The sequence below is a fragment of the Lethenteron reissneri genome, chromosome 72 (assembly GCF_015708825.2).
Source record: "Lethenteron reissneri isolate LAM-NWPU_2019-01 chromosome 72, ASM1570882v1, whole genome shotgun sequence".
Classification (NCBI taxonomy): Eukaryota; Metazoa; Chordata; class Hyperoartia; order Petromyzontiformes; family Petromyzontidae; genus Lethenteron; species Lethenteron reissneri.
In genome coordinates this window covers 5062575-5075117 of record NC_083850.1, presented here as the reverse complement: position 1 = coordinate 5075117, position 12543 = coordinate 5062575, and the positions used below count along the sequence as shown (strand labels likewise).

General features: G+C 47.1%; 1 protein-coding gene across 1 annotated transcript in view; it reads right to left on the bottom strand.

Annotated features, from left to right (window-relative positions):
• Positions 1-6046: 6046 nt before the first annotated feature.
• LOC133361339 (zinc finger protein 585A-like) overlaps positions 6047-12543 on the bottom strand; it is a gene marked incomplete at its 3' end in the record, with an annotated part of 56016 nt that continues 49519 nt past the window's right edge. The window contains exon 7 of the mRNA XM_061580271.1: positions 6047-6712. Within this exon, the coding sequence (XP_061436255.1) occupies positions 6047-6712 (666 nt within the window). The remainder of the gene's footprint in view (positions 6713-12543) is intronic.

Below are 12543 nucleotides of genomic sequence, written 5' to 3'. Positions count from 1 at the left end.
GCTAAACTCCTCTTGATATGCAAATTATTTTGTCAAGACGCTCTTCGCCCCTCCATCGCAGCAGCATAAATAGTAGCTCCAAGCCTGGAGCGTGACATTCAGACTCTGTCTACTTGACGGACCTGTTCTCCACCTGAGGACGGCTGCTTGCGTTGTGGCCGAAACGTCGTGAGAATTATTTTATTATGTTTTATTTTTATTATTTTATTACTTCCCTTCTACGTGACTTTACCAAAAGAACCAAGAAGATGTATATTGCTATTCGGTTCCATTGAGATGGAACATTCTACCAGCAGTGGGCAGCTTGATTCTAATACGACCATGGTGCGATTTTAATAATTTTGATGCGATTCTAAATCTGGCACCACCCAGGCCGCATTTACGACTCCCGATGTGCATCAACATATAACATACATTCTAGCTCAGTGTAATTCTAATACTATTATAGTGTTATTCTAATCATTTTTATCCGATCATAATCCTGCACCCCCCAATTCGCATATCCGACCACCGGTTCGCATGTCCAAAGGCCATAGATGCATATTACATGTGTAATGGGTTCAATTTAGGCGCACACACTTCTTGGGAGGCAACACTCATTTATTAATTAACACAACGTTTACTCAACAGTTACTCTTACTCTACACATAGGGTGGTGACCACCGACCTACACTAGCTAACACACAATTGTATTTTAGTCTCTCTCCAGCGTGACCCAGCCAGGTGGCTGCTGGCAGTCCGCTCACTGTAGGTCTTCTCTTCTGGCATCTTCACGAGGTGTCTTCATTCTTCTCAGGAACAGCCCTGCTCTGCCTTCACACCACCCTTATATCTCGTCTCTCTGGCGTGGCCGGCTCCGCCCAGGCCACGCCTCCCTTCCCAGGCCACGCCTCACTTCCCAGGCCACGCCTCACTTCCCCCACCTCTGGGAAGGTCCGGATCCCTCCAGCACGTGACCCCCCAGGCACCCCCTTGGGGCCCCCAGCCCTCGTACGGGCCAACACAGTAGTGACCGTTCTGTCACTACATCACCCCCTCCTGTATAAACACACAGCCGTCCCCGGCTGTAACACAACTGTGAACATCGAAAAGGTGTGCCTCCGAACCAGCAACATCAATAAATGACCGGCGACCGATAAGAAATACAATCACGTAATATATACAGAATCGACGAGGGTTAAAGGGAACCGCATAGAAAACGGGGAATTAACAACAAATATACATGAAAACTGGCTAACCCACTTACGCTACAGCACAGCCCCCCCACCGTTAGAATCACGCATGCAATGACAGTCACCCGTTAGCACCCCCCCGCCTTTCCGACGTGGCGTCACAACCAGTAGCACGCGTCGGCCATATCGGGGGGGGAATTTCCATGTTACCACCCCACCGCCTTTCCGACGTGGCGTCACAACCAGTAGCACGCGTCGGCCATATCGGGGGGGGGATTTCCATGTTACCCCCCCACCGCCTTTCCGACGCGGCGTCACAACCAGTAGCACACGTCGGCCATATCGGTGGGATTTTAACCCAGTCTCTCTCCAAGACTCGCATCGCAGCATATAGCTGTACCGACCGAGCTGAGATGACCCAGTCTCTCTCCCAGGCTCGCATCGCAGCATATAGCTGTACCGACCGAGCTGAGACGACCCATCGTTCACTCACTGCACAACATGCACCCTAACAACTGAGGGAAACAGTCTCAACGTAACAGGCCAACTCCACCCGAACCTTACGAATCTCCAGCCCACTGTTTCAACGCGCCTCAGAGGGTCTCAACCTCCGAGCCGTCAGGTCAAGCTGTCAGCCATAGCATGACGGGACCACCCTCCCTGAGCCATGTGAGCGCACAGCCCACAAGGCTAGACAAGCCACAGAGTGTCTCGCTCTCCGGGCTGTCAGGTCAAGCCGTCAGCCATTGCATGACGGGACCACACACTCCGAGCCATGTGAGCACACAGCCCACTAGGCTAGACATACCACGGAGTGTTTCGCTCTCCGGGCTGTCAGGTCAAGCCGTCAGGCACAGCATGACGGGACCACACTCTCCGAGCCATGTGAGCGCACAGCCCACTAGGCTAGACATACCACGGAGTGTTTCAAGCTCCGGGCTGTCAGGTCAAGCCGTCAGCCATAGCATGACGGGACCACACTCTCCGAGCCATGTGAGCGCACAGCCCACTAGGCTAGACATACCACGGAGTGTTTCAAGCTCCGGGCTGTCAGGTCAAGCCGTCAGCCATAGCATGACGGGACCACACTCTCCGAGCCATGTGAGCGCACAGCCCACTAGGCTAGACATACCACGGAGTGTTTCAATCTCCGGGCTGTCAGGTCAAGCCGTCAGCCATAGCATGACGGGACCACAACGTTCATGTTAGACACGCAACACTCACTGGGCCATCCTGGTCAGGACCTGCGCCCCAAGATAGTGACAGCCAGCAGCACAATTCCAAATCCCTGGCAGCATGTCACCATCGCAATTTAACACCATCACAACACATACAATTTGAATTATGATCCCCCACAGAACTAATCCAATGCCGAACAGGTACGCACAATTTTTTTTTTTTTTTTGACGATCCCGAATATTCAATGGTCACAACAATACACCTCACATCCCGTATCCGTACACATCATCTCCGAGACTCGCATTGCAGCAATGCAGCTGTACCAACCGAGTGGAGAGAGCAATGCAATTTGACGGCAATTAACGGAAACGCACCCCCGATCCATGTAGAACACAAGGAGCATTCCCACACAAAAGACATCATCTGTGCAACAACGGACAGGAACCAACCAGTGAGTTTGAAACAAACCGAACCTGTCACTTCAAAATCCCCTTCAACATTAACCATGGGACTCAGGGCATTCGAATTTTGAGAGAAAAAAACTGTACACAAACCCCAAGAATCGCCGAATTGATTAATACAGTATATGCAGTATACGAAGTTCGTACAGTCAATCATTTGGCACAATGCACCATCCAGTCCCCACATGGCAACACACACAATCAATACTCCAGACAATCCGTACATAGTAAATAATCACAAGCAAGTACCCAACATTCCATACACTGTTAACAATGACGATCAAAGTTTCTGACAGTTGCAAGTGACAATCACGAGCGAAACTCCATACAGTATACACAATAACAATGGCGATTTCGCAACACAACGATGTAACAACACGAGTCATTAACACGGCAACATACAGGATATCAACGGAGCTCGGGACACCAACAACGAATTAATCATTAACTACCCCCAGAAGATACCGATCTCGACGCCGTAATTAACAACAAACACTGGTCGCCGCGTCAATTTCTCACGCACACAACCGGACGAACACGTTCCGCAACCCAGCGAGTAAAAAAAAACCGCGATCGCAACCCGGCACACGCAAGATGGGTGAAGTTATTATTATTTTTATTGGGGCCGGGTGCTTGTCAAGTCACAACTCGCCTGGCAAACTGTGAATAGCGGAGGGCGGCAAGGTGGAGCACTGGAATGGCCTGAAGAATCTTTGATGGTGAACACGGCCTGCTCTTGCGAACCCATCCACCTCTCGCGCTCGAGCAGAAGGCTGGAACTCCCCCTCTGCAGGCGTTGATGTCGGCGGGAGCGGCATTTCGGCAGCAGGAGCGGTGTTTTGGCGGGAACAGCGCCCCGACCAGCCGCCGAAATGGCGGGAACGGCGTTTTGGCGGGAACAGCGCCCCGACCAGCCGCCGAAATGGCGGGAACGGCGTTTTGGCGGGAACAGCGCCCCGACCAGCCGCCGAAATGGCGGGAACACCGCGTGGCCCGCATGCCCAGGCCTCCCCCGCCAGCCACCGCAGCGACGATGGTGTCCTCTCGCCGCGACTCCGTCGCTCCGTTCCCGATGGCGGCGAAGCAGCAGTGCGATGCAAGTCCCACCGCTCCGCGTGCAGCGCCATCTCTCTCTCTGTCACCGGGGCTGCCATCCCCGGGGCTGTCCGAAGGACGGTCGTCACACCATCCCCGTCGTACGAAGACGTCCAGATGAGTTTTGTATTTGTTTTTCGTGTGCCCATTTTACTTCCCTAGGATAACACCTAGCAATATTTATTTTTCCACAACTGATGCCAAATGTAATGGGTTCAATTTAGGCGCACACACTTCTTGGGAGGCAACACTCATTTATTAATTAACACAACGTTTACTCAACAGTTACTCTTACTCTACACATAGGGTGGTGACCACCGACCTACACTAGCTAACACACAATTGTATTTTAGTCTCTCTCCAGCGTGACCCAGCCAGGTGGCTGCTGGCAGTCCGCTCACTGTAGGTCTTCTCTTCTGGCATCTTCACGAGGTGTCTTCATTCTTCTCAGGAACAGCCCTGCTCTGCCTTCACACCACCCTTATATCTCGTCTCTCTGGCGTGGCCGGCTCCGCCCAGGCCACGCCTCCCTTCCCAGGCCACGCCTCACTTCCCAGGCCACGCCTCACTTCCCCCACCTCTGGGAAGGTCCGGATCCCTCCAGCACGTGACCCCCCAGGCACCCCCTTGGGGCCCCCAGCCCTCGTACGGGCCAACACAGTAGTGACCGTTCTGTCACTACACATGCATACGAGCACAGTTCGCTTGCACGTACACTATTATACACGAAATTCTCAGTTTTTTTAAATGAACGTAGTTTTTTCACATCATATGAAATGCAATTATGTTATAATATGTGATTGTTATACACTTTATCTGTTTACATACCGTATATAGCTATTCGATTCAATTAACATGACATTCATCCAACAGTGGACAGTTTTATTCTAATACGACTAACGTGGGATTTTAATAATTGTAATGAGATTCAAATCTTGCATATCCTACCCCCGGTTCGCATTCACTTAACATGCATATGGTCACAGTATGATTCTAAGATTATCACAGTGCGATTATAATTATTATTATGCGATTATAATTACGAACCTCCGTTTATTTTGTTCAAAACTAATAATACCGTACCTCTGTTTTTGGTGTTATAAATGATGAAACTAGTTAATAGATTATTTATTTTAACTATTTTTGTTATCGTTGATAGTGTTACAGTTCACACGTCATACTTGATGATTAGGGGCCGTAACGTTGCGAATAGATTTATAATGGGGACCTTTCCCCTCCAGGGACACATGTTAATGGAGAGACAGCCAAGATGCTGCCGGTTAAGGGCAGATTTGTGTGACGACGATCCTCCACCTAAAACTCGCTTAAAACACGTTTTTGCTATAAACATTATAAAATAAATAAACGGACACACATTTGTTAAAATACGTTTTTATTCATTTGCAATCACTTTTACGTCAAAACTCGAATGGAATATTTATTATGTCATATGCTCAAACAGTTACAGTACAATGCAAACCATTTCCGTTCCAGGAATACCAAAGCGTTAAAGTATAATTCCCCATGATTTCCTTATTAGTTCACCACGTTTGTTCACTGTTCGTCTATGTTGAAGTCCAACGAACGCGTCATCAATGTACATCCTAAAGTCGATTATTACCAACCAAAAAAAGCTTTATACTTGAAAAAAAAACGTAAAAAAAAATGTTTAGTAAAGATCTAACTACAAATGCATTCCAACTTTAGCTCAACAGGAAGACTTAAACACAACAATATTGTCTGGAATTGAACCATCTCACAACCACTGCTCATCACACCACTTCACCAAGTAATCACTACCTGCACGTCAATAAACTCTCAAACGAACTGCAAAACCAAAGGGTCAGAATTACACACAAAAGTACTCAAGACAGCTTAATAGGTATAACCGCATGCAACATTATATTTCAGTCACCGCTAGCTCTCGGTTCGATCCTCGAGCCACTCCATTACATCCAGCCATCCCTCGGGATCCAACTGCATGGGATCGAAGGTGGAATTATCTTCAGGACTCATTGCAGCACCTTGAATTTCAGCTTTTGATTTCAGCTTCCTATCATCGTGGACCTTCTGATGCCTCTTCCGTTTTGATGAGTGTGCAAATGTCTTCCCACACACAGAGCACAGGAACGGCTTGTCGCCCGTGTGTGTTCTCTGATGGTCTTGAAGAGTTGACGATTGTGCAAATGCCTTCCCACACGCAGGGCACAGGAATGGCTTCTCGCCCGTGTGTGTTCTCTGATGGTCTTGAAGAGTTACCGAGTGTGCAAATGCCTTCCCACACACAGGGCACAGGAATGGCTTGTCGCCCGTGTGTGTTCTCCGATGGTTTTGAAGAGTTGATGCCTGTGCAAATGCCTCCCCACACACAGAGCACAGGAATGGCTTCTCGCCCGTGTGTGTTCTCTGATGGTCTTGAAGAGTTACCGAGTGTGCAAATGCCTTCCCACACACAGGGCACAGGAATGGCTTCTCGCCCGTGTGTGTTCTTTGATGGTCTTGAAGAGTTGACGATTGTGCAAATGCCTTCCCACACACAGGGCACAGGAATGGCTTCTCGCCCGTGTGTGTTCTCTGATGGTCTTGAAGAGTTGACGAGTGTGCAAATGCCTCCACACACACAGAGCACTGGAATGACTTCTCGCCCGTGTGTGTTCTCTGATGAGTTTGAAGAGTTGACAATTGTGCAAATGCCTTCCCACACGCTGAGCACAGGAATGGCTTCTCGCCCGTGTGTGTTCTCTGGTGTCTCTGAAGATGTGATGGCCGTGAAAAGGACTTCCCACACACAGAGCAATTGAATGGCTTCTTGCCTCCGTGTGCGTGGGGCTGTGGAGAGCGTCTCTGCTCCATGTGAGCGTAGTAACAGCACCGGTGTTATCGAGTCAAATGTACGCTATCGGCCGCAATGATGTTTAGCGTTGAGTTGTGGATTTTGTTAACTGCTAAAACAAGAACGACACTCGCGTCTAACCGAGACGCAAAAAAATACCGCAAATTTGACGACGAACACGTTTAAGAGTTTATCCGCGAAAATAGACACTTACTTGGAGATTCACGGTATATCGATGTCTGGAACCCGTCTGAAGATGTCGCCACGAACTCTCCCGACGCAAAGTCGCCTAACTGTCGACACAGCAATTGTGCTCGCCAGGCTGCGTTGTCTCGCGGTTGAAGGGCGATCAGCAGAGCGACGAGTCGAGCGTCCAACCTCATCAAGTTCCCTCTCGAAATGGCATTGAGCTCTGCTTCTGAGCCGCCTTATAACTCCCCCCCCTAGGATCCAATCCTTTGTCTTTCAGGATATTTGCATTCGATTGTTAATTTTGGAAGGTACAATCCGCATGTCTATTAACATACCGAAGGGTAATGTGCCCATTGTGCTTCATGCGTGAATATGTAAGTGCATCTCGGTGTGTAATTGTGCGCTTATTTTGAATAAATGGAAAAACTTTGTCCTCGATTTAAAGTGAATGCAGAGAAATTACATTTAACTTTAGAAAAGGAAGAGAGCTGCCTTCTCGACGAGGGAGTGAAACCCAATAGGTAATATTCTTTTACAGCGTTACAATGGATAGGTTGTAGTTCATAGGTTATAATATTATGTTTCACTATGATAAAGCTTATCATGTGAGAGTGTACAATATCAGAGTTGATCAAATGCGACGATCAAGGGCGTCAATCGGGTGAGTTTGATCAGAGGCTTTAATCAAAGGCGTCATCCCATCACGGAACACCACCTCCCTGCGTTTATTACAGCAACAGAAGCAACAACAGCAGCGACAACAACAGCAGCAACATCACATTTCGAGGGCGACGCAGCTACTTCCGATTCTGCTGCCCAGCTGTTTGGAGTCAGGACCTGCTCTCGCAGGAGCCCACACGTCTTTGGAAATGATTGCGATGATCATGTCTGAGCTGAGAATTAAGTCACTCAAGATTTCTTTGTTTAACCATAACTTTAGGTAGGTTAGTGTCATCGGGGCTCTGTGAATACTACTCATGAATGAAATCACACTCCTGTATGACCGACATTGTACTAATTTTGGTTGATCGAGTAGAACAAGTCACATGACATGTCCAGACGAATTCTTATCAACAACAGTGTCCTTAAATATGATGCTAAAATAAATGTTAACACTGGATTAAACGTGCACCTCTTAACCCCTCCCTCGCATTTACGACTAACGATTTGCATTTTCACATGTGCATGATTCTTATACGACCACACTGTGATTCTAATGATATTATAATACCTTACCTCCGTGTATATGGTTATAAGTTTATAATCGTTTAATGATTAGTGTTATCGTTCATAGTATTACAGTTTACATGTTATAAAGTACAGTTTATCCCCGACATACTTCGGGATTAGGGACTGGTACGTTGATGAACGATTAACTACGGGGACCTTTCCACTCAAGGAACACGTGTTAATCGGGTAGACAGCCAAGATGCTGCCGGTTAAGGGCACACTTGTGTGACGGAGATCCTCCACCTGAAATTCTCTTAACATGTTTTTTCTGGGAACATTATAAAATAAAGACCGGACAAACATTTGTAAAAAATACGTTTTTATTCATCTGCAATCATTTTTACGTCAAAACTCGAAGGGAATATGTATTATGTTCTATGTTCACACATTTCCAGTATAATGCAAACCATTTTCCGTTCTAGGAATACCAAAGCGTTAACATATAATTCCCCATGATTTCCTTATTAGTTCACCACATTTGTTCACTGTGCGTCTATGTTGAAGTCAAGGCCATATATCCAACGAACGCGTCATCAATGTACATCCTGAAACTCCGGAGTTTGCTTTATCTTCTTGGAAGCCCTCTTCTCCAAAGCTCGGAGCTATTGGGCCCCACACAGGATTGGAGGACGTGGCGGCGGCGATGGCGGCGGTGGTGGAGGTGGTGTCAGTGGTAGTGGTGGTGGCAGTGGTAGTGGTGCTGCTGCTGGTGGTAGCGGTCTGGAGCCATTGTCGCTCGATCTTGGCGAGGCGCTGCTCTTCCTCGAGGCACTTTTGCTCCACAAGACGCTTCTCCTCCATCAAGTGCTCCTCCTCCTCTTGACGCTTCACCTCAACGAGGCGCTTCTCCTGCATGAGACGTTTCTCCTCGAGGAGCTTCACCTTGCGAAAGCGCCTCTCCTCAAGACGCTTCTTCTTCTTCTCGAGACGCTTCAGCTCTATGAGACGCTTCACCTCAAAGAGGCGATTCTCCTCCATGAGGTGCTTCTCTTCCTCGACCCGCTGCACCTCAAGGAGGCGCTTCTCTTCTTCCACCCGCTTCTCCTCCATGAGGCGCTTCTCTTCCTTGACCCGCTTCACATCTATGAGGCGCTTCTCTTCCTCCAGATGCTTCTCCTTGAGACGCTTCACCTCGCGAAGGCGCTTTTCCTCTATGAAGCGCGTTTCTTCAAGGAGGCGCTTTTCCATGACGCGTTTTACGTCGTTGAGGATTTTGTTTCGAAGGCACTTCTGCTCCGTTTGGTGCTTCACCTTGGCGAGGCGCTTCACCTCATTGGGGCGCTTCTCTTCCATTGTGCATTTCTCCTTTGCAAGGCGCTTGTCCTCCTGGAGACGCTTCACTCCGCTGAAATTATTCACCTCCCCAATGCTCCTCTGTTCACGCGAAGATAAGCACATGACCAATCAGACGTGCACTCAGGACAAAATCCATTCTCGCAGGCACACAAACATGGACGGGCACATAGACAAACAAAAATGCATACTGGCACATCTATGTACGGATGCAAGAATGCACATTAACTCATGCAAACATGCTAGCAAACGTACGAATATACACCATCACCTAATGTTATCAAAATACATGTTACATCCTCATATTCTCACAAATTCAATACACGCACTTAATGCAGTGATAGTCTACAACGATTTCATGGCGATTGTTGGCAACAATCATCACGGGCAATAGTTTCCACAGAATGTTCTATTGTAAAGATCTGGATGCCCATAATCTGGACACATTTTATTGCAGCACCCATAATGGGTAACTGGAATGGCAACTTCCAATCAGCTCACAGACATAATTCATGAGATTGCCTGATATCATTCTGTCTTCATTGGTAATGAATGGCGACTTCATTTGCCTGCACGAGTGGGATATGGCATGACGTGATGGTGGAGAGATGGAGTGATGGTGTTGGGAGATGGTGTTGTGATACGGAGAGGTGAAATTGTGGAATGTTCTGGAGAGACGGTGCCTTGTGATGGTATTGACGCTTTATGAGGCTCTATGCTATTGTATTGATTCTCGAATTGAAGCTTTCGTGACTGCAAGGATTCATACTCACGTCTGTGACTTTACCGAAAAAACCTAAGAAAGAGTCACATACGTGACTTTACCGAAAAACCTGAGAGTATATTGTATTGAGTTGGTGGTGGTGTGGTGTGATGAGAAAGGTGATGTGAAGAGATGGTGTGGTGATGTGAGGTGTAGTGATGTGTTGGTGCAATGGTGTGGGAGTGTGGAGAGAATGTGGTGTTTGACTCCCATAGACCCCATACACACCTTTGGGGAACGATTTTCATAGCTTTGGCCTGGGAAAGGGTCCACTTCATCCATAATGTCCCCCCACGTGGTCGACTGGCGCCATGACTCCCGGGCTACGGAAAACAAAATTAATTCAAAGGACGAGTCATGTATTAGAGAACGAAGCACGTGGATATTCACACAACTAATTCTGAGATTCTTGTAATTACCTCTTAACACATAACATGACCTGCTGTTGAGAAACATTAGTCACATGGCAGTAAAACATTACAAGTAATATTTTTGTAAGCATGTTGAGATCATCAATTTCATAAAGTTGAGACCCCAAATTAAACCAATATGGCTGAAACGCAGCTCTAAATCCATGTTGTCTGCCACCCTTGACCGTTTACCTCTTCCCATCACCACCAAGCCACGTCCACTAAAAATAATTAATCAGGGAGCTGCCTCCTCTGCATAAAAACCACGTGCTGCAGGTATTTGGGATAATTGTTTTTTTACCCTTCTATCTGGCAACACAACTGACACCTTTTTACAAGGAGTCATGTTTGCATAGACCACAATACCTGCAGTCATAATACAAACAAAAGACATAACTCTGATAATGTGCACTGTCCTTGAAGTTGATTGGTCCACACCCGAGACAGCTTTCCTTAGAGCCTAGTCTCACATGGGTTGGACCAGATGACGCCAAAAGGCGCACAACTCAAAGACAATGCACCATCAGAGTATGAGAGCATAAGGTATTTGGGACTTACCATCATAGTCCTCCAAGATCTCAGCCCACTTGCGTTGTCTGTCCATGTTGTTGGGAAGGAATAGTTTCGGTTTGATGTTGGAGGGCCTGGGGAGGTTGTAAAAACGCTCAGATTTATCAGCCTTTTGAATCACTCATCCTCTCAATTATTACATATTTGACCACTCGCTGTACCAATCAAATCACTTTCGTGCCGTTTGTTTTACAAGTCCACTCACTCGCTTGTTTGCCCACTCACGCGTGCATCAGGTCACTCACTCATCCACCCACGCGAACATGTTTATTCCAACTGCCTATTGCATTAAACATAATCGCCAGACATAACCGTGATGTTTAACCTCTAATCCAGACAAGCATGTTGATGCACAGCCCATTTGTATTAATCGACTGTTTGATAAAGGCCCCCCTATGTCTTGTAGGTCATTGGGGTCAAATGACCATACTTAAATCATTTGTTATAACCCGAGAATGACGTCGTAGGTCACTTGATGTCAGAGATACCGCCCATGTGGCTGTGACATCACAGATAGGAGACGTCTATGGCAGCAGCTTGGGTCTGAACTAAAAGGCAGACTCCTCCCCCGTGTTGGATAACATTCAATACATGTAATGCAGGGCACAATTATGCAGGCAATCAGAACACAATAATTATAGACATGTTAATCATATTACATGAGATTTAAACAGGTTAATTATGAACGTTTTAAATGTTAACTTGCTTTGGGTCTAAACAATGACAGTAACAGCAACATATCAGAGCATGCCAAGTAATCTAACTAATAGTCCTAATTTGGTTGCAGAAAATCCAAATAGCAACATACACAAAAATAATGAAGCTTTAGTTTGTAGTCAAAACGTGCAATAAAAATAAACAACACACATCGTCAACAGGGGCGCTCACGATAATTGTTTTTTTACCCTTCTATCTGGCAACAAAACTGACACCTTTTTACAAGGAGTCATGTTTGCATAGACCGCAATACTTGCAGTCATAATACAAACAAAAGAACATAACTCTGATAATGTGCACTGTCCTTGAAGTTGATTGGTCCACACCCGAGACAGCTTTCCTTAGAGCCTAGTCTCACATGGGTTGGACCTGATGACGCCAAAAGGCGCACTGTAAAAAGGTGTCAGTTTTGTTGCCAGATAGAAGGGTAAAAAACAATTATCATATTTTTACTGACAAATGAGGTTCCCACAGGGACGCTCACCTCGTTGACGATTCGCTCTGCAAAGGCTTCTTCTTCTGCTGCTCACTCGTGCGCATTCCTCTCGACTGCGGGTGGAGGCGTGGCTATGACGTAACAGAGGTGACGTCACTACAGCGAAGCTCCGCCCCCACGCGCTTGGCGGGC